Source organism: Sorex fumeus, unplaced genomic scaffold (assembly GCF_029834395.1).
Source record: "Sorex fumeus unplaced genomic scaffold, SorFum_2.1 ptg000015l, whole genome shotgun sequence".
Classification (NCBI taxonomy): Eukaryota; Metazoa; Chordata; class Mammalia; order Eulipotyphla; family Soricidae; genus Sorex; species Sorex fumeus.
The window spans coordinates 23,244,653-23,264,504 of NW_026606072.1; the positions used below are offsets into that span (position 1 = coordinate 23,244,653).

General features: G+C 35.7%; 1 protein-coding gene across 3 annotated transcripts in view; it reads right to left on the bottom strand.

Moving 5' to 3' along the window:
- PARP8 (poly(ADP-ribose) polymerase family member 8) overlaps window positions 1-19,852 on the bottom strand; it is a 187,647-nt gene that overhangs the window by 65,537 nt on the left and 102,258 nt on the right. For all 3 annotated transcript variants that reach the window (XM_056112111.1, XM_056112112.1, XM_056112110.1), the window contains exons 5-10: window positions 18,657-18,746; window positions 17,629-17,699; window positions 15,735-15,812; window positions 14,465-14,559; window positions 4,329-4,389; window positions 3,281-3,371 (exon numbers count right to left, since the gene is read on the bottom strand). In XM_056112111.1, the coding sequence (XP_055968086.1) occupies window positions 3,281-3,371; window positions 4,329-4,389; window positions 14,465-14,559; window positions 15,735-15,812; window positions 17,629-17,699; window positions 18,657-18,746 (486 nt within the window). The remainder of the gene's footprint in view (window positions 1-3,280; window positions 3,372-4,328; window positions 4,390-14,464; window positions 14,560-15,734; window positions 15,813-17,628; window positions 17,700-18,656; window positions 18,747-19,852) is intronic.

The following is a 19,852-nucleotide window of genomic DNA, read 5'->3' on the forward strand; positions in this document are numbered from 1 at the left end:
TTCACTGAAGTGAAAGAAAGAATCCAAAGTTCCTATCTCTGTTGATGATTAAGAATCAAGGATGTTGTCTCTTTTGCCAAGGCGTCAAAAATCAGATGGGCTGGACATGTAATGAGATTTGGAGAGGACCGCTGGACTAGAGTCGTTGCCAACTGGATTCCGCATCAAAAGACTATGTGGCCGCCCACCTACGAGATGGTCAGACTTCTTTGTCAAAACCCTGAACGATCCGTTTGAGGCTCTTTGTGTTCCTAGAACGAGTAGACGCTATTGGACTACACTAGCATGCGACAGGGACAAATGGAGATGTTACTGGCACCCACTTGAGCAAATCGATGAGTAATGGGATGTCAAGTGATCAAGTGATCAAGTGATTTAAAATGTAATTGTTAATCTATTCATCAGACTATGCAACCTGACAAAATTTTAAACAAATATTGTGAAGAAGAGCTGGAGTGATAGCACAGTGGGTATGGCGTTTGCCTTGCATGTGGCTGATCAGGCTGACCTGAGTTCAATTCCTCCGCTTTCAATTCCTCCACCCCTCTCAGAGAACCCGGCAAGCTACCGAGAGTATCTCATCCACACAGCAAAGCCTGGCAAGCTACCTGTGGCATATTCAATATGCCAAACACAGTAACAACAAGTCTCATAATGTTACTGGGCAAGATTATTTAAAAGTGCGTCACATCTCACCTTAGAAAAAAATTACAGGAATAGAGATGTATTGACAGAGTTTTGTTCCCAACCAGAGTTTTGTTCCTAACACCAATATTGAAAGAAAAGATATTAAGACATGGGAAGAGCTGAAGGGGAAACTCAGGGAGTGAGTGGACCTGCATCCCAGGACCTGGCCTGGTACTCAACCTCCCATCCCACTGCAGTGAGCAGTACCCTGTAACTGGGCATGCCACTGGATCAACTGGCCCAGTTAGCTCAGTTTCACTGTGAAAAGCCCCAAACACTCTGAGCACTGCTTAGGCTACCCCCAAGTCCCAAATAAGTTAAAAGATGAGAGTTTCTTATTTCCTTCAAAGGAAAGTATTTTTCTTCTTTATTATACATTTCTGGGTGGAGTGATAGCACAGAGGGTAGGGTGTTTGCCTTGCACGTGACCGGCCTGGGTTCGATTCCTCTGTCCCTCTCGGAGAGGCTGGTAAGCTACCAAGAGTATCCCGCCCGCACGGCAGAGCCTGGAAATCTTCCCGTGGCATATTTGATATGCCAAAAGTCGTAACAAGTCTCACAATGGAGACTGGTGCCCGCTCAAGCAAATCGATGCACAATGGGAAGACAGTGTTTTTATACATTTCTATGTTTGAAAAAAATCAAAATTAAAATTGACATCTCTTTGTCATTACCTAGCACAAAACCATTACCAAACAAAATGTTCTTTATTTGATTTATATGATTTTTTTATGTATATGATTACTTTAGCAGATTGCACTATATAAAAATTGAAAAATGTGACAAAAGAAAGTTTCAAAACAGATATTCATATGTATATGACAGATTTTTTCCTATATATATTTGACTTTTTTCATATTTTTGCTTATATATATATAATTCTATATATTTCCTAAATTAAAGGGTTAATTGAATATTTTCTAATGGAAAAACTAACGGTAGATGTAAGTTCTTTTATATACATAGTAACATGCAAAGCCAGACCACAATAAACAAGTGTGGTCAATTAAAGGTGGCCACAGTTCTGAGATGTGTGCCTTGGTCCCTTGGTTTTCATAGGATCTTCAATACCTTTAATTAACAGTATATTCAGTGAAAGATTCACTGCGTGTTTTTCTAGGTATATTCCTGTTACATTAAAAACTTGCTCTTGGTACCAAATAAAGGGTGTTGGGAGGTTCCTCTCAGGATGGGAAATGCGTGATGAGAGTAGACTATAGACTGAACAAGATTGCCACTCAATGTCTCTTTTGCAAACCACAGCACTCAAAAGGAGAGAGATAACAAAGGGAATGCCCTGCCGCAGAGGTAGGATGGGATGGGGGATGGGGGGAGGGAGGGATACTGGGACTGGTGGTGGTGGAGAATGGGCACTGGTGGAGGGACGGGTATTTGATCATTGTATAACTGAAACCCAAGCACAAAATTCTGTAAGTCTACAACTGTATCTCATGGTGTTTCACTAATAAAAATTTAAGAAAAAAAAACTTGCTCTTGGATCCTAGTCACCAGGCTACAGGAAACCTACTGAGCATGTAGAAGTCTCATGTAAGGTAAATGTTCCAGTTGCAGTGCCCCAATCAAGTTCCACAAAGCCATCTCCATCACCGCTAGCTACCTGAAAGCCTAGTACCCTGAGCATCCAATGTAGTGCAGCCTTTCAATAAAATAAGCCCCATTTGCCACCTGAGAGGTACCTAGTTGAGCCTGAAGAAAAAGAGACAGCTAAGTATTTTTCAACGTACCAAGATTTGGGATTGGGGAGGGGGAAATTTGTTATGCAGCAGCAACTGAATGGAACAACAGAAGTAGATGCATTCGTTCATATGTTGGTTAGTAAGAAAAAAATATTTTATCCCAGTAAAGATTTGTAAGAATTATGTTAAGGATCCTTGTAAAACTCAATTTGAAATAAGGTTGAAATATGGAAACATCATCCCATAAGTTATTTGAAAACAAAAACTATCAAAGCATAGCCTCCATATTCAAAAACAGAAATGTTAACATTTAGGCTAATCAGTAATCAGATAAAATTATATAATCAGAATCAGAGATAAAAATAATCTTTAGCAACTCAAAATATATTTATTGAGCATCAACTATATAAGGGCTGGAGCGATAGCACAGTGGTAGGGTGTTCGCCTTACAAGCGGCCAACATGGCCGACCCGAGTTCGATTCCTCCGCCCCTCTCGGAGAGCCCGGCAAGCTACCGAGAGTATTCGATATGCCAAACACAGTAACAACAAAGTCTCCAATGGAGACGTTACTGGGCTCGCTCGAGCAAATCGACGATCAACAGGAGGGCCTTTACCTTTACCTTTACCAACTATATAAACAGCTTTTATGTTATTTTCTCCTCATAAGAGATTATATATGACTAATGTGATATATATGATAATAAATATCAGAATACAGTAAAATATCTGTATACCTATAATCACAGTGTAAAGACACAATCTATTAATATTCAAGAATATTTAAATACCATTATCAAGATATCCGTATATTTACAGAATTACTGTGTGATAATCATTTACTTAATAAACAAAGTCTAGTAGAATGAATTCAAATTAATAGAATAATAAACTAACCTGGGCCATTTAAATACTGTGTAAGTGAACAGTGCAGTCGCACAATTATAGGTTCCGTACGAATTACTTCCCAAGCCACAGCAATCTCCTCCTGTACAAAAATATTTAAAAGCATAGGATTAATCACCTTGGGGCTGGAGAGATAATAAATGAATCAGATTCTTGTCTTTCACATGCACAACCCGAGTTCACCCCAGGCACCCCCATGGTCCCATAAGCACTGCCAGATGTGATTCCTGAGCACAGAGCCAGGAATAAGATCTGAATAAAGTGCAAAAAACAAAAAACAAAAATAATTAGTCATAGAGTTCTTGACTTTCCCCCAATATTAAAAAGCAAATTTAACTTATTTTGGAGAAATACTTAAATTATTGAGCTTTATACATTACAGGAATATGCATTAGCTTGGGAAAAGAAAGCCAAGCTATTCTACATATTTGCCTTATATATAAAAACTGAAATATAGCTTAAGAATAATGAGGTGTGGGGCTGGAGCAATAGCACAGCTGATAGGTCATTTGCCTTGCACGTGGCCAGTCTGAGTTTGATTCCCAGCATCCCATATGGTACCCTGAGCACCACCATTAATAATTCCTGAGTGCGGAGCCAGGAGTAACCTCTGTGTATCGTTGCCAGTGTGACCCTCCCCAAAAAAAAAGAAAAAACAAAAACCCCCCAAAACAAAAAAAATAATGAGGTGATATAATAAATCTCATAGGTTCAGAATATGTTCAAAAATCAATTAAAAAACTATACGTGTGTACATATATTTCTTGAATTATTAAATTAATCATTGTATTTTTTAACTAATTCACTCTAACGAAATTCACAGATTACTTATAATGGGTAAGTATAATGGGTAATGTGCTTGCCTTGCATGTGACTAATCCCGATTCAATCCCAGAACCCCATATGATTCCCTGAATTCCACCAGGAGTGAGCTCCGAGCACACAGCCTGCAGTACACACTGCGTACTACTACGAGATGTAGCCCCCCAAACAAACAAATAAATAAATACACCATGATATTTCATGAACTGCTACTTACATCAAGAAAACTAACATCAATGTGCAAATCAATATCTACATCATCAATGGCTCCATATTCCCTAAAAAAGATGAATAATACATGTTAATTTTCCTTATAAGCATATATACAAGATAATGATAATCACTAATTATAATTTATTGCTGATTTCAACAGGTATCTCAGCAATGAAATGGGATATGAATATAAAAACTCAATCTAATTGTTTTATCTCTGTGGCCAATTTCCTCCACAAATTTCCTTCTTGTCTGTGCATACATCTGCACACACAAGAACAAGAGCTGTTTGCCTCACAGTTTCAAATATCCCCAGTTCACTGTAGTCAGTTAAACTTCTCATGTGACTGGTTTTCACTGTACTATTTGAGGATGAGAGTTGATTTTAAGACCTAAAAAGGAGCTTCTGAAATCAGCAAAGAATAGTGGAATATGCCATATTAACAGGTTCATGAATTTTTCATTCTAAACATTCATGCTTTTCAAATTTGTGTCCAGATTCTCTGCTTCTTAAAAGCCCATGTTTTCATAGAAAACTCTGAAAGTCTAACATATAAGCATTAAAACAAGTAATTTGTTTGTCTGTTTTACATTACAGAAACAAACTTTTCTTCATCTTAGGTAGATCACAGCATATTTCTAGGAAAATAAATCATAGGTTTTATACTCAAAATATAAATGACATTTTTATATTCTTAGGAAATTATTAAGTAAGAACTATGATATAGTGAAGAGACAAAACTATAGAGACATCTATAACAATTAGAGTTAGAGGATGCTATTTATTGTGTGTTTTGTACCAGAAACTGTTCTCAAGATTCTACATACATGTGAACACAATGCAATATATATGTATATATATATGTGTGTGTGTGTGTGTACATACACACATTTATATATATAAAACTTCTGTATAAATTTTATACATGTACTAACTGCCCAGAGACATAGGCAACTAGCCATTACTCTGGAGCAGAGGCAGCAGATGCAGAATTTGAATACACATACCCTACTTCTGAAGATCAATAGCAATAAATCATCAATGTGCTCAACATGCAACGAATCATCTCATGGCATTGGAAAACGAGGTAAAGTTTTAAGAGATTATGTTTTTCATGGTCTTATAAGAAGATACCATTTACCATCCTCAGTTGAAAATGAGGAAATTGAGATTCACATCAGCAAAAAATATTACTAGGAGGCAGAGGTAAATAAGTGAGGTCAAGTATTAAATTCATGTCCAGTTTCAAAATTTTGTAAAGTCCAGCACACAGGACAGAGAAGTCCAATCTATGAGGCAGACAAATTAATTAATCAACAAAAATAGCTATATGAATATATATTCAAGTAATGCCAAATACAAAATTTTGATTCTTTTAAAAGGATTTATCAAAAACATTTTCAATGGGTAAATATGAAGAATAAAGGAACGTAGGGGGCCTTTTTGTTTCTTGCAATCTGTGACCTAAAAACGGCAGTATAATAGAATATATTAACTTAGACTTGTGCTTTCTCATTTTCCACTTACAAATATCAAAACACTAAATACATGTTCATGATTTATAAAATAACTCTTTATTTCCTACAAATTTTATAGCATGATGAGAATCTAGATATAAAAATATGCTGATTGAACTATGAAATTATAGAGACACTCTGACAAGAAAGACCAAAGAAACAAACCACTGTATTTATGCCTCAAGTTCCAGGCTCTATTTTCCCTATAAGAAAGACTCAGACAGTATAAACACCACAGGATTTTCAGGTCACACATTCCTCATTGCATTTGCTGCCACATCTGTACAGAAACATTTAAAGATAGGATGCTGTTCCAAAACAGACCCCATTGCCCAGTTGCCACAGTGTGTTGACCCTGAACACTGACAGTTTGTTTGTAACATAAGACATCATCTATCTACAGCGGGTCATGCTGAAAGGAAGTCACTAAAAGCAGGCATGAGGACAGAATACTGAAGGTGTTCAAGGAAAGTTTCTGTGCCTACAAAGACTAATGACAAACATTCTCAAAAGTAATTGTAGCCAAAAAAGTGTAAATTTTACGTAGGAGAAAGTATGTAACAGTAGAAATTGGAAACAGAAATGAAATAAGGAAATACTTAAAATAGAGCACACAAAAAATTTAGGCATTGCTTGATATAAAAATATTCAACATGCTAGAAAGAAATGTTCCAAACATACTGTTTATTGAACAAGCAGATTAACAAAAACAGTCGCACTGCACTGTCGCACTGTCCTCCCGTTGCTCGAGCAGGCCCTTTAACATTGTGAGACTTGTTACTGTGTTTGGCATATCAAATATGTCACAGGTAGCTTGCCAGGCTTTGCCATGCAGGTGAGATACTCTCAGTAGCTTGCCGGGCTCTCCAAGAGAGACAGAAGAATCGAACTCGGGTCGGCCAGGTCGGTCGCGTGCAAGGCAAATGCCCTACCCGCTGTGCTATTGCTCCAGCCCAAATAGTAGCACTGTCCTCCTGTTGTTCATTGATTTGCTCGAGTGGGCACCAGTAACATTTCACAACAAATTGTGAGACTTGTTGTTACTGTTTTTGGTATATTGAATAGGTCACGGGGAGGTTGCCAGGCTTTGCCGGGCAGGCGAGATTCTCTTGGTAGCTTGCCGGGCTCTCTGAAAGGGGTGGAGGAATTGAACCCGGGTGTGCTGCATACAAGGCAAATGCCAACCCGCTGTGCTATCGCTCCAGCCCAAACAGTATAGACAATAAAATAATATCTTTAGTAAATAAAAATAAGAAAACCATTTCTAATGTACATGTTGTACAGATTGTGAGAAAAAATTATTTAATGCAAAGTGTTGGTGCCAGAGCAATAGTATAGCAGGTTGGATGTTTGCCTTGCACATAGCCAACTGAGGTAAGATTCCTGACATGTATATGGTCCACAGAGAACCTCTGGGAGAGGTCTGTGAGTACAGAACCAGGAGCAAAACTTTAGCACTCCTGGGTGTGGGCTATACCACCTCCTAAATAAAAGTGTTACAAATTTTCTAAAAATATACCTACTTTTTTTTCTGACTACCAAAGTAATACAAACTCAATATTAAATGACAGAAATAGAAAAATAGATAAAAAGTAATTATTCAGTCACCTCTTAGACATAATTTTTATTAACCAATAAATGATTAACATGAATCATTTTGATTATACATTATTGGAGCGATAGCACAGCGGGTAGGGCGTCAGCGGGTAGAGAGCCCGGCAAGCTACCGAGAGTATTCGATATGCCAGACACAGTAACAACAAAGTCTCCAATGGAGACGTTACTGGGCCCGCTCGAGCAAATCGATGATCAACGGGAGGGCCTTTACCTTACCTTTATAGTCTCCTTTATAGAAAGATAATCTAGAGAACATAATATTAGTCATATGATACATAAACATCTTTTTTCTATTCTTTTATTTTATCTATCATGTTTTTCTATATTGGAGTATACTTTAAAATCATAACATTAAATGGTTACAACTGCATAATGAAGTTGTTCATAAAACTTTAGGTTGTCTTTTTTCCCCACTATACTGATTAAGTATGGCTCTGGATGGAAATCTATTTGCGTGTGTCTTCTCATAAAATAAATTCTAGAATTAATGAGTGCAATGAGTAGTTTAATTATATTTGAAAGTCTTAATATATACTATTTAATGTCAAGTTTAAGAAGTTAACAATAACTTATTATTCCAGCCACATAAGTACAGGTCCCCATCATAACCAAGCAATTTTTCTTCTCCAACCTTAAATTCCAACCTTATAGGAGAGAATAACTTCTGTTTGGATTTATTTGTGATGCAAGACTTTGGTCATCTTAAACTGACTGGAATCCAAGACAAAAAATAAATAAGTTAAGAACTTTATTCTTAAGTAGACTAATAAGCCACTTCAAATGAATCTAGCAAATTTATGACCTGTAAAAACAATGAAATATTAATTTTAAGGAATGTTTGGCTCTGCATTCAAGGATCATGCATGGGGGATCCTCTGGGATGCTGGGGATCTAACTCAGGTCAGCAACTGAAAGGCAAATGTCCTATTGCTTTTCTATGGTTCCAGCCTGAAATTTTAAGTATTTTCAATATGATTTCTTCAATGTAGTTGTTTCTATAAACATTTCCTCAATTTATTTTGAATTGGTAAAAAGAGGAGATAAATGGTTTGCTGTGCTCTTCTTCACAGTAACAAAACCTGAATCTAGAACTTTGAGACATATAAAAGGTTTGCAGTTAATGGATGTGCAGGTAGAGATCTGTAGTTACACATTTGTAATGCCATATTTTGAAGAATTTACAACTATATGCAAACCAATTTCCATTTTGATGGTCCTTTTATATATCTCCAGTTTCACTTTACCATCTGTGTGACCACAAAGCATGACTACAGTTAGACACAGTTATCAGAATTACCCTTATATCTGAATAACTTTCAGAGATGGAGATATGAGTGGCAGACCCAGAATCAAGTCAAATGCTTGAAATATGAATGTCACTTATAGTGTGTAACTATACATCTAATTGTGTCTGAATGATGTATGGTGCTTATAACAAGTCAAAATAATTTCATGAACCATCTATATTTAGTTGCTCATGTTAATTGCTCATGGTGAAAAGTTCTCATCAAACTGAAATTTGTTAATATGAGACATAATCCAAAAATATCTAATATACTTGTTTCGGTGTGAAACTGAGTTCTAAGAAGAACTGCTCTTTACATTTCTTTTCAAACTCTAGTACTCTAGTAAAGTAAGTAAGTAAAGGCCCTCCCGTTGATCGTCGATTTGCTCGAGCGGGCCCAGTAATGTCTCCATCATGAAACTTGTTACTGTGTTTGGCATATCGAGTACGTCACGGGTAGATTGCCAGGCTCTGCCGTGCGGGTGAGATACTCTCGGTAGCTTGCCGGGCTCTTCGAGAGGGGCGGAGGAATCGAACTCGGGTCGGCCATGTTGGCTGCGTGCAAGGCAAACGCCCTACCGCTGTGCTTCTGAAATCAGCCCATCTGATTTTGCTTGATATTTATGAATCTAGCTTAAGAACACTTGTAGTAACATTTTTTCAATGAACATGTATTTTTGAGAGCACTATTAGTACTCCTTATTTTAAGACAACTATGTTTCTTAATGTAATGCAATTAATCAAGTAATTGTCACTAATAATACAACACATACTACTCATAATATTTTTAATGTTAGATGATTTATGTGGTGGTTCTTTCTCCATGAAACTCTAGCCTATTCAATATATCATTGTGATGTTTCATAATGCTATCTGATCAAGTTTAGCAGTGAACATATGGTTATAAAATCAATTTTTCTATGCCTACTCTTTCTCATTAACTGTCAAGGAAATTAAAAAGCATACACACATACAAGAAACTCTAGCACAGGTTCTCAGGAAATTAATTTTTATTGCTTCTTAGGTATTTCTACTTTTAAAAACTTGCCAGCTACATTTTAAGATGCTTTTATATTTTGAAATTTTTTTTGAAAAAATAAACACCTTGTCATGACAACTAAAACTAAGAGCTAGCATATCTGTCTCTGCATGCCTACTCCATGTGTGTGATTTGCTCACTGTGGGAGAGAGTCTAAAATAAGCAAACATAGTAAGTAGAAAGGAAATTTGATAAATTAAAGCATTTGTAAGACTGTCTATAAATTTCTCTAGAGGTCAAAGAGAACTGAGAACAATTACAAAATTATATCTTAAAATGAAAATAAGCTATTGGAAAACAATAATGTGAAATATGTCTGCCTTCAGCCTACAAATACTTGATTTGGGAAGCAAATAAGGCATTACCTTGTTTGACCTAAGACTGACCTAAGTTTGACCCAAGGCTGACCCAGCATCATATTTGGTCCCCAAGTACCACTGGGATGACCCTGGACAGACCCAGGAGTAAGTCCCAAGAATTGTAGGGTTTGGTTCCCACCAAAATAGAAAACTACAGGAATTGGGAGTAGAGGTAACAGAATTTGAATATCTGAAATTTAAACTATAGTATAAGTCAAGATTCTGAAAAAATAGTTCCTTGTATTTGCCTCCTTTATTTTTAAAACTATTTTTAATGAATACACCATGATTTTCAAAGTTGTTCATAATGGAATTGTTTCAGGTATACAATGCTGTAACACCAATCCCATCACTAGTCACCCCGAGGTCCTTGCCATCCCCAAGCCTACCCCTCCTGGCAGGCATATAACAAATCCTTTCATCTCTTTCCCCTGATTTTTAGAGTCAGATTATTTCATTTTCTTATGACATTGAGGAAAAGATTCAGGAATCAATATGTGACAAAGAACATTACAAATATTCAATGCCAAATCTTGTCTGATTATAGACATAGGTAGGTCACAATATGCTACTTAAAAAATAGCATACAAGGGGGCTACAAGAATGGGATACAAGGTTATGGGAACTCGAATTCCAGCACTTCTGCTCCTATTTCACTGGATGAAACTCTGTGACCACATCTAACACTATAAAGAGCCGGAAAATAAAGTCCTAACCAGAAGATTTGTGAATAATCCAACTGACCACTACAAATAGAAATACAGGAAAACTAAAGTGGTCTGTCCTGGTTTATGTGCTTTGTCTTTCTTTGAATATTACCCCCACCCTCAGCCTCACCCACCTTATGGAATACAGGCTTGGGTGTTGCATTTAAATTTACCAAGTTGGGAGATGGGGGTGGTAGGAGACCCTGGGACAGAGGTGGGAGCTGTGTTAGAGTACTGAATAGAAATTATCAGTACAGTATTGTTAATCCTGGTACCTTGATGAAAACTGGAAAAGATTAATTTAGTAAAAGAGCTTCCACAAAACTCAAAGAAATTCCCAGCATGTCATCCTTATAAAAATTGTTTTTTAACCTTTTTTTAACCTTTTTCTTGGCCCCCTTCCAAAATTGATTTCTGCCTGTGATCCCTGATTGAGTGATGCTGCTTTAAAACATGAACTCCAAGAGACTATCACAATTACCTAACCAGAAAAAGCGGTAAATACGGAAGTTACAATCCTAACATGATCCAGACATACAAAAAGCATCAGCCACAAGAAAAATGTCAGAACATTATTCGTATGGCTCTAAATTTTTAATGGAAGATGACATTACCATAAAGCAGAGAGTCTTCTGTGATATAAAAGTAAAAATTATCCCAAAGAAATTACAGACCAATTTCATTTCTAACCAAATGAAATTTTTGTGTAATTTCCTAATAATCCAAAACATTAATTTAAAACTTTAATAGTACTGATTGATTATTTTTACAAATGCAAAATTCTAGGTGTAAATTTATAAGGAAATAAATAAAATATCCTTATTGCATGATTCAAGGTGAAACACTCAGACTGATAATGAGGTTAATTACAGAATTTTCCCCTGAATCCAAAGTCATGTCTTGATAAGAAACTATGAACCAGAATTGTAATCAATGCATACAACAATGGTTTAACACCTGTAGTAGTTGGGTTTTGAATTATATAACTACAGAAAGTTTAAATTATTTCACTAAGTAATTAATCCAGCATTTATTTTTGCTATAACTTCCTCCAACATACTTTAAGAAGGTTTTGCCTTAATCAAGAAAATCTCAGCTCTTTCCATCTCTTACAGAGAACTTAGATGTGGTTAGCTGGCTTTCTCATTAGACGTCACACACCGAACAAAAAAATGACACCAATAGCCTGTTATGCATATTGAGGTACTTTTGCTCTTCAAACTCCATTAAGTTCTTATAAACCTCAATTAAGTAAAAGAACAGCTAATTAGAACAATCTGTTTTCAACAGACTTGAAACTCTGCAATGATGATTCCAAAACCTTATGCCTAAAACACCCTTCTCCCATGTTTACTTAAGTACTTAGGACTATACAGTAAATTCATTCTTATTTAAAGTAAATCGAACTAATCCTGATGAGATTCATCATTACACCATGAGGTCTCTGGAAGGTTATTTATTCTAGAAACATTCTCAGTAGCTAATAAAAAATGAGAGCAGGCAAGAACTTGATTACCTTTTACTAAGTTTAACTTGGATCAAAACTTATGAAGTAAAATAGGTAAGAGGGGGAATCACAACTATTTATGACTTTAGATATTTAATTCAAATAAAATGAAATTCAAAATTCTTGATCATTTAACAGTTGAAAAATTACCAATAATTTTATCATCAAAAGAAAATACTAATAAGGACAATGTTAGGTGCTACCAAATGCTTGCTAAGGGGACAAAAAGAAATATATATATAGTACATATAGTATATATATATATATATAGTATATATCAGTACAACTGGGGCCTTAACAGCATAGAAACCTATTTTAAGATATCTTTGACCATGAAAGCAATCAACAAGGGCTAAAAGTATTATATCAAGTATTGAAAAAATTAATTATGTTGTATTTTATAATTTTACCTCACAGACTTTATCAGAGAAGAGATCAAAGCCCTACAATTTAAGCTTTAAGTTCTAAAGTTGAAAAATTAAGTCCTTGAGTACTCATTGATAGTTCTTTCTGTTGCATTTTTTTATATATTTACCTAAACACTTATAGAATATCCACATTCCCTACTAACATGTAGCTACAGCAGCAATCAATTGTGAACTGATAATAGAAAATTTATTAAAAATTAAAAATGTTCAGAGATTCACTTTTTAAACATAATTCCAAGCGTTCTCATTCAACTGTTGACTAATGAACACTGTGAGTGGGAGAAAGACAGTCTGGATACACAACCTCAGTTATTTTGAGTACAGGTAGCATGAGTTCCTATTTTTGTGCCTAAAACTGAAACATATGGCTTTGAATTATGTCTATGTGTACTTCTCAGTTAAAAGTATTTGCTCTCTCAGAATCTGGATATATTCATCAAAAAGAAAATAATCAGATACTGAGCATTTTGCATGGATTTTAACACTGACAAGATTCCATATTTCATTGCCTGTATCACAAAGACTCCATATAAAACTAAGTACTGAAATAAAAGTATGATTATATACCAAATAACAGAATCAGAAATATAGCTCAAGTGGTAAAAATCATACATGTGAAAGGGTCTGAGTTTGATCCTTGGCACCCACAATTCCAGACACTACATTATAAATAAGTGAAACGAAGCAACAAAATAGTGTGATGCCCCACATTTAACTTATGAAAATAAAGCAAGGCATGACATGACAAATATAAGAAATGAGGTAAGAGGCACATGGAATCGGAGTTGGGAGGGCAGAATAATCTGTTTTGGAGTTGCAAAAAACTCAAAGACAAACTGACCTTTCGGCTGGGGCACAAGTAAAGACAGAAATGACATTTGAGCAAGAAGAGAACTGCTAGTACAGATGCTCAAAGTCAAAAGGGAATAATGGATGACTTAGCTGGAGACCAGAAACAATTCTGGCCTGGGTGGAGGAAAAGCTGGTATGGAAGGAAGTCAGGTGAGAGAGGTCTACAATTCTGAGGCGAGTGTGACACTCAAGCCCCTTGTGGCAAAAAACGAAATCTGAAATAATAAATTATAACACAGGGAAGAAAACTAGTATGTTGGCAGAAATGGCTTTTTACAAATTAAGGAGAAAAAAGAGAGGGTAATAAGGACGATGGGCTCTTCTGCATGACTAAAATATAAAATCTTCTGAAAATGTATATATCAAATAACTGCAGAATAAGCTACATTGCTATTCAAATAAATACTGAGTCAATTTGCCCTTTTGTGTTTTTTTTTTCAGTCACATTAAAATGTTATTTGGACTGCAGTAATTATGCATTTTTGGCTTTTATTGTTCACATACTTATCTTTGATTTATGATAACATCAGGGGATTCAAAGGCCAAATTTATTATAGGAACTGCATTTGACAATTCCTGAATACACACATTTTATCAAACTGCTCAAAAATCAAACTACTGATTTCTTTAATGCAATCTTAAACAACATGCCCACCCTACCCAAAGAGGCCAAAGGTACACTATTTTAAGTAAGTAGGAATACAACAAAATCTCTTGACACATTCAAATATAACTAATCTAAGGACATTTCCACTTAAATAAGCAAAGCACAAAATTCCAACAACCAGTGAAATTATTCCACTTTTCTTCAACAAAGGCATTGTTTACCTGAGAGAAACTGCATGTGGCCCATAGATCTCCCTCACTGCGGACAAATCGGCTTCAAGCTGTGGGTGTTTGTGCAGTTCCCCATCATAGTTCACCTGAAGAAAGGGACAACTGAGAAATGACTTCAGGGTGGAAGCAGCAAAGGAACTGAAATAAAAACAGCCTTTTGGGCCGTTCTCTCTGTGAGTTATGTGATGAATTATTTTCAGTCACCATTTTAAAAGAGATAATTTAGCCATACATTTGCTAAAGTTCTAAGGCTCACATGTATCTTATATAACATATGTTTAAGAAGTGAAACAAGACAATTTTGATAGGAAGAAAATGCAAGTGTTAAAAGGGGTGAAAAAATTGTCTGGCAGAAAATCTGAAAAACTTCCTCACTGAATGTCAAGATGGAAGAAAAACATTTACTTTGCCTCTATTAGAATTAGGTGTATAAACACAAATCAAAACTTGAGGAATTATTTTACATTAAGTTTAAATGCTACACTGGTTTTAAAAAATCACTAGAGAAAATATCCCATTGCTAGAAAGGCTTTCCTGCGGAAAAGAAAGCTAGATTTATTCATATCCAGACTCTCTGCCTGTCTCTTACTAACTGACAATATGACTGATTTTTTATTCTGAATGAATAAGTTGGCTTACATTCTTTTACATAATAACAGCTTTGGCTTGGATGCACCTCTAACATTTTACCTTGCCATTCTTTGCCTATCCAAATTACAAGGCATATTTGATCAAGAAGCTTTCAGAAGCAAAGAAAGACATCTTATTTTATATGTATATACTGACTGTGCTGTTTTCATGTACACAAAAGGTGTTTTTCCAACAGTTTTAAAACACATACTTGATTGCAAGAGAAAAGAAAAACAATGAATGCAAATAGAATAATGAGAGTGCTCAATAACCAAGACCCATCAATTTTTATAAAGGTTAATCATCTTCTATTTAGAATAAGGCATGCTTTTGTTAGAATTGTCATCGGATCAAAACATCAATTGAGCACAACATGCTTAAGGAATGTGACTCAAAGGCATTATAAATACTGCTTATGATTAAGACTTCAGTGCAAGTAAACTACTGTTTCCTGCAAAAGGAAGTTAATTTCTGATGTGTAGAAAGTGAAAAAGGGGCAACTATACATATTCCAACTTCATTACAAAACCCAGAACAGAGTTCTCTTAGACCACAAGTCCAAATTTCCATTAGAACCTATAGGTTGTCATAAACTTTAAGAGAGAATATTTGGAAGACCTGGTGTTTTTACCTGTCCTCCATAATAAAATTCTTCAGAGTCATTATCACCTTCAGAATCTTCTTCCACTGTGCTATTCTGTCTTGATTCCTAAAATAATAGGGTAAGCAAATAGTTTTATTATTCAAACTAGCCTGCCTCCTTTTGGAAACTGGTGAGTGGCCTTAATAATCAGACTTTGTGCGCATCACACAGATTTTATATAAAAACTTTTTTTTTGTTTTGTAACACACCCAGTGATGCTCTAGAATTACTACTGTCAGCACTTGGGGGACCACACAGGATGCTGGCGATCAAACCTATGTCAGCTGTGTGCAAGGCAAGTGCCCTACCTGCTGTACTATCTCTCCAGTCCTTATAAAAATATTCTCAAAAGACAGTTTTGTGGATGCATTCAATTTTGTGGACCTCTTACTTGTCCTGGCCTGTGCAACTTAATACTTGATGCAGATTTTTTAAATGTCATGTAATCACGTAATCAATTGCAGCATTGCTTTTGCTGCAAATAAAGCATCTGAAGAGCTCATACTAATTCAAATATCTATTAAAATGCCCTCAGGATTATTTATTACAGACTATTCTCATAATATCAACTATACACAAGGGTATAAAAGAAAAAATGTGCTTTATCCAGTAATATAAAAATCAAGTTATGAAAATAAATATGAATCCCATTATAAAGCAAGTTTTCAGTATACAAAAATTGTTTTAGATTTCAATCTTCAAAAGGATATTTAATTAATTATGCTTAAGTCTGAAATTTCAGTTTCTAATTAGCTGAACTACATCTGTTATGAATGCAAACAAGGAAAATTCATCTAATGTAAATTAAAGGTGGTTAATTCCTATCCCTGATCTAGTAACACAGTTAAAAAGAAAAAAGAAATGTTCTTTAGACATAGGAATCTATTAATTAAATATCCACTATCAACACCAAATTTCCAGAACAAATTTCCAATTCTTCACAGGAAAAAAGAAACTTTTAGAAAAAAGAATCTAGGTGTTATAAAATGTGAACAGATACGGCTTTAGCTACAGAACTACTCAATCAGTAACTCTCAGTGTGTATATAAAAGAGAAAAATGATTGTTTTCACGCATAGGAAGCTATATGGAGTACACAGCTTTTTAAAAAGCAAGCAAGCCTTGGTGTCACTGCACTCATTTGTTTGTTTCATATCCTACTATTTTTTTTTCTTTTTGGAGATTCAAGTAAATATTTGGGGTTTTTTGTCATTGTTGTTGGGTTTTGTTTTGTTTTGCTTTGGTTTGGTTTTGGGTCACATCTAGCTGTGCTCAGGACTTGCTCCTTCCTCTAAGCTCAGGGGTCACTCCTGGAGGGTTCAGGAGATTATATGAGGTGCCAGAGATTGAACCCAGGTCAGAGGAGTGCATGGCAAGTACTTTACATGCTTACTCCAGCCCCTCAAATAAAGATATTAAAGGTGAGAAGAGTGGATCAGTGAATTACTATTGTTTTGAACATTGGCTAATAATAATACTATACTCAAGACTTGCACTTCTCTACCTAGCAGTCTTATACAAGAAACTGTTAGGGTCCCATCAAAACTAAAATCAAAACTATAGTAACTAAAAGTTACAATTGTGCACATATGTGCACCTCAGTCAACTACATTATTTGGCAAAATGTTAGAAAATAAGTGAGGTTTTATGTGGTCCTTATTTAGATTTAAACAGATGATATTTCTACCATTTTATAAGGAACCCCTCTGTAGTTAAGTTTAAGCCATTACCCTTAGCACTGTAGAGCTAATCCGTGGGTTTAAGTTTTGCTGACTGAATGTGATTTGAAATTAAATAGCAGTGATGATATTAATTACAAATATACAGTAATTTAAAAAATATGTCTATTTTATTTTTAAAAAAGATAAATATAATTTACATACCTCTCCATTTTCCTTCTGTAATTTGGACTTTATGGATAAGCAACAATTAATGTCATCTGTCTTCCTTAATTCTGAAAGAAAGTTATAATTGAAAAATCATTTCTGTTTTTAGTCCACTATCAATTGAACAATCATAAATTTCAGTGTGTACACAAACCCGGGATGATTCTCTCCTTTGCAAAAGAATTGAAGGATACTTGACATTGTATTATAGTGCCAAGTGATGCAACACACAAGTTCTTCTGAATTTTCAAAGATCACAAAAATTAAAGGTTAAAATGGGGCCTGAGAGACAGTATAACTGACAAGGCACTGCCTTGTTTGCTTGTAACTGACCTGGGTTTGATTCCCAGCACTACATACTGTCCCCCAACCACTGCCAGGAGTGATCCCTGTACAGAGCCAGAGATAATCCCTGAGCACCTTTGGGTATGGCCCCAGAGCCAAATTTAAAAAAAAGAAAAAAGACCAAATTAATGTGCCACTAGCACAGTGGTAGGGCATTTGCCTTGCATGCAGCCGGCCCGGCCGAGCCGGGTTCAATTCCTCCGCCCCTCTCAGAGAGCCTGGCAAGCTCCCCGTGAAGTATTCAATATGCCAAGCACAGTAACAACAAGTCACACAATGGAGCCTACTAGAGCAAATTGATGAACAATGGGAGGACAGTGCTACAATGTGCCACTATGTAGATAACTTTACTTCTCAATAAATGCTTTATGAAATTTACACTACCTTAAGTATCCTTTTAAAATATTCATATCATCTGGCAGTGTGATTACACATAAAGATAATTTCACAATAGCAAAAGTCAACAATACATTTAATCAGAGATTTTTTTAATGCTGCGAATATATCTATTTTTTAAGAAACTGTAAAAACAAACTATGCACTTTAAATAGAACTTAAATGGAGACCCAGGTTACAGATGCTAAAGATACCTGCAATATCAGTTAATAGAAAAATATATGCATACAGCAAACTACAATAAAGAAAAAAATAAAATAAAACAAATTTTGAAACTCTGTTACCTGTTGCTATTCGATGAAAAATAACTGGAATTGGCTCTGTAGTAACTAATACATCTTCATCATTTTCTGAACTTGACACATATGTATTATCTTCAAAGAAATATAGACAGTTAAAAGCATAGTTATTGAAAAGACACTTTTTAAAAAAAAGTATAGTGATATGGTTTCCAAAAACAAAACAGACTACTGTTATGAATGACCTCAAGAAAATCCAAAGGAAACTACAGATTTATCTGTGAATCAATAGTAAAGGGTCTCTTTTATTGAAGTCTCATATTTGTTTTATTTATTACTTATGCTTGGGGGACCAGGAAGCACCAGAGATGTTCTAAGAAAATAGAGATTTCAGACAGAGAAAATGTTACTGATTTCCCAAGTGACAAGAAAATATTTGGATGTGTCTGGTTGCTCAACTAACTAAATAGGCTCCTTCCAAAACACTACCTGATCCAGAAAGCCGAGTTTGTATAATATAAAATAGTCAGTTTCAGATCATTAAAGAATTTGTGCTGAATATATTTTTGGCAATTCATATCTTCCACATTATTACATTTTCCATTAAAGTAGTTATCGTTATAAATCATACCTTCACATTATCATATTTTTCATTAAAATAACATTTAGCTAACTTTCCGTGAATTAACTGCACCTAAATATCATGCAAATTAATGCACAGCATTAAGAGCATCCATCCTCACTCACTATTGCCCACTCCAAAAAACAAGAAAGCAGAGAATGTCAGAGAAAATACTGTCTGGGAACTGGGCTATATATGTCTACGCTTTCTCAAGACTGAGAGCTTCGGGGCTGGAGCGATAGCACAGTGAGTAGGGTGTTTGTCTTGCACGCGGCCGACCCGGGTTTGATTCCCAGTATCCCATATGGTCACCTGAGCACCGCCAGGAGTGACGCCTGAGTGCAGAGCCAGGATTAACCCCTGTGCATTGCCAGGTGTGACCCAAAAAGAAAAAAAAAAAAGACTGACAGCTTCCAGTTCAATCGTGAACAGAGAGACAAAGGCCTCTGTCTGCTCTGCTCAGAAGCAGGATTCCCAGGGGCCTAGGGGACACAGACCAAGGGGCAGAGTCTCAGAGTTCTGTGCCTAGCTACTGCCACAGTGCCCCAAAGGCCCGTCAAAGCCTGCACACAAGGTTCCTCCTTCTGGTTTCACTACACTCTTGCTTCTGTGGCCAACC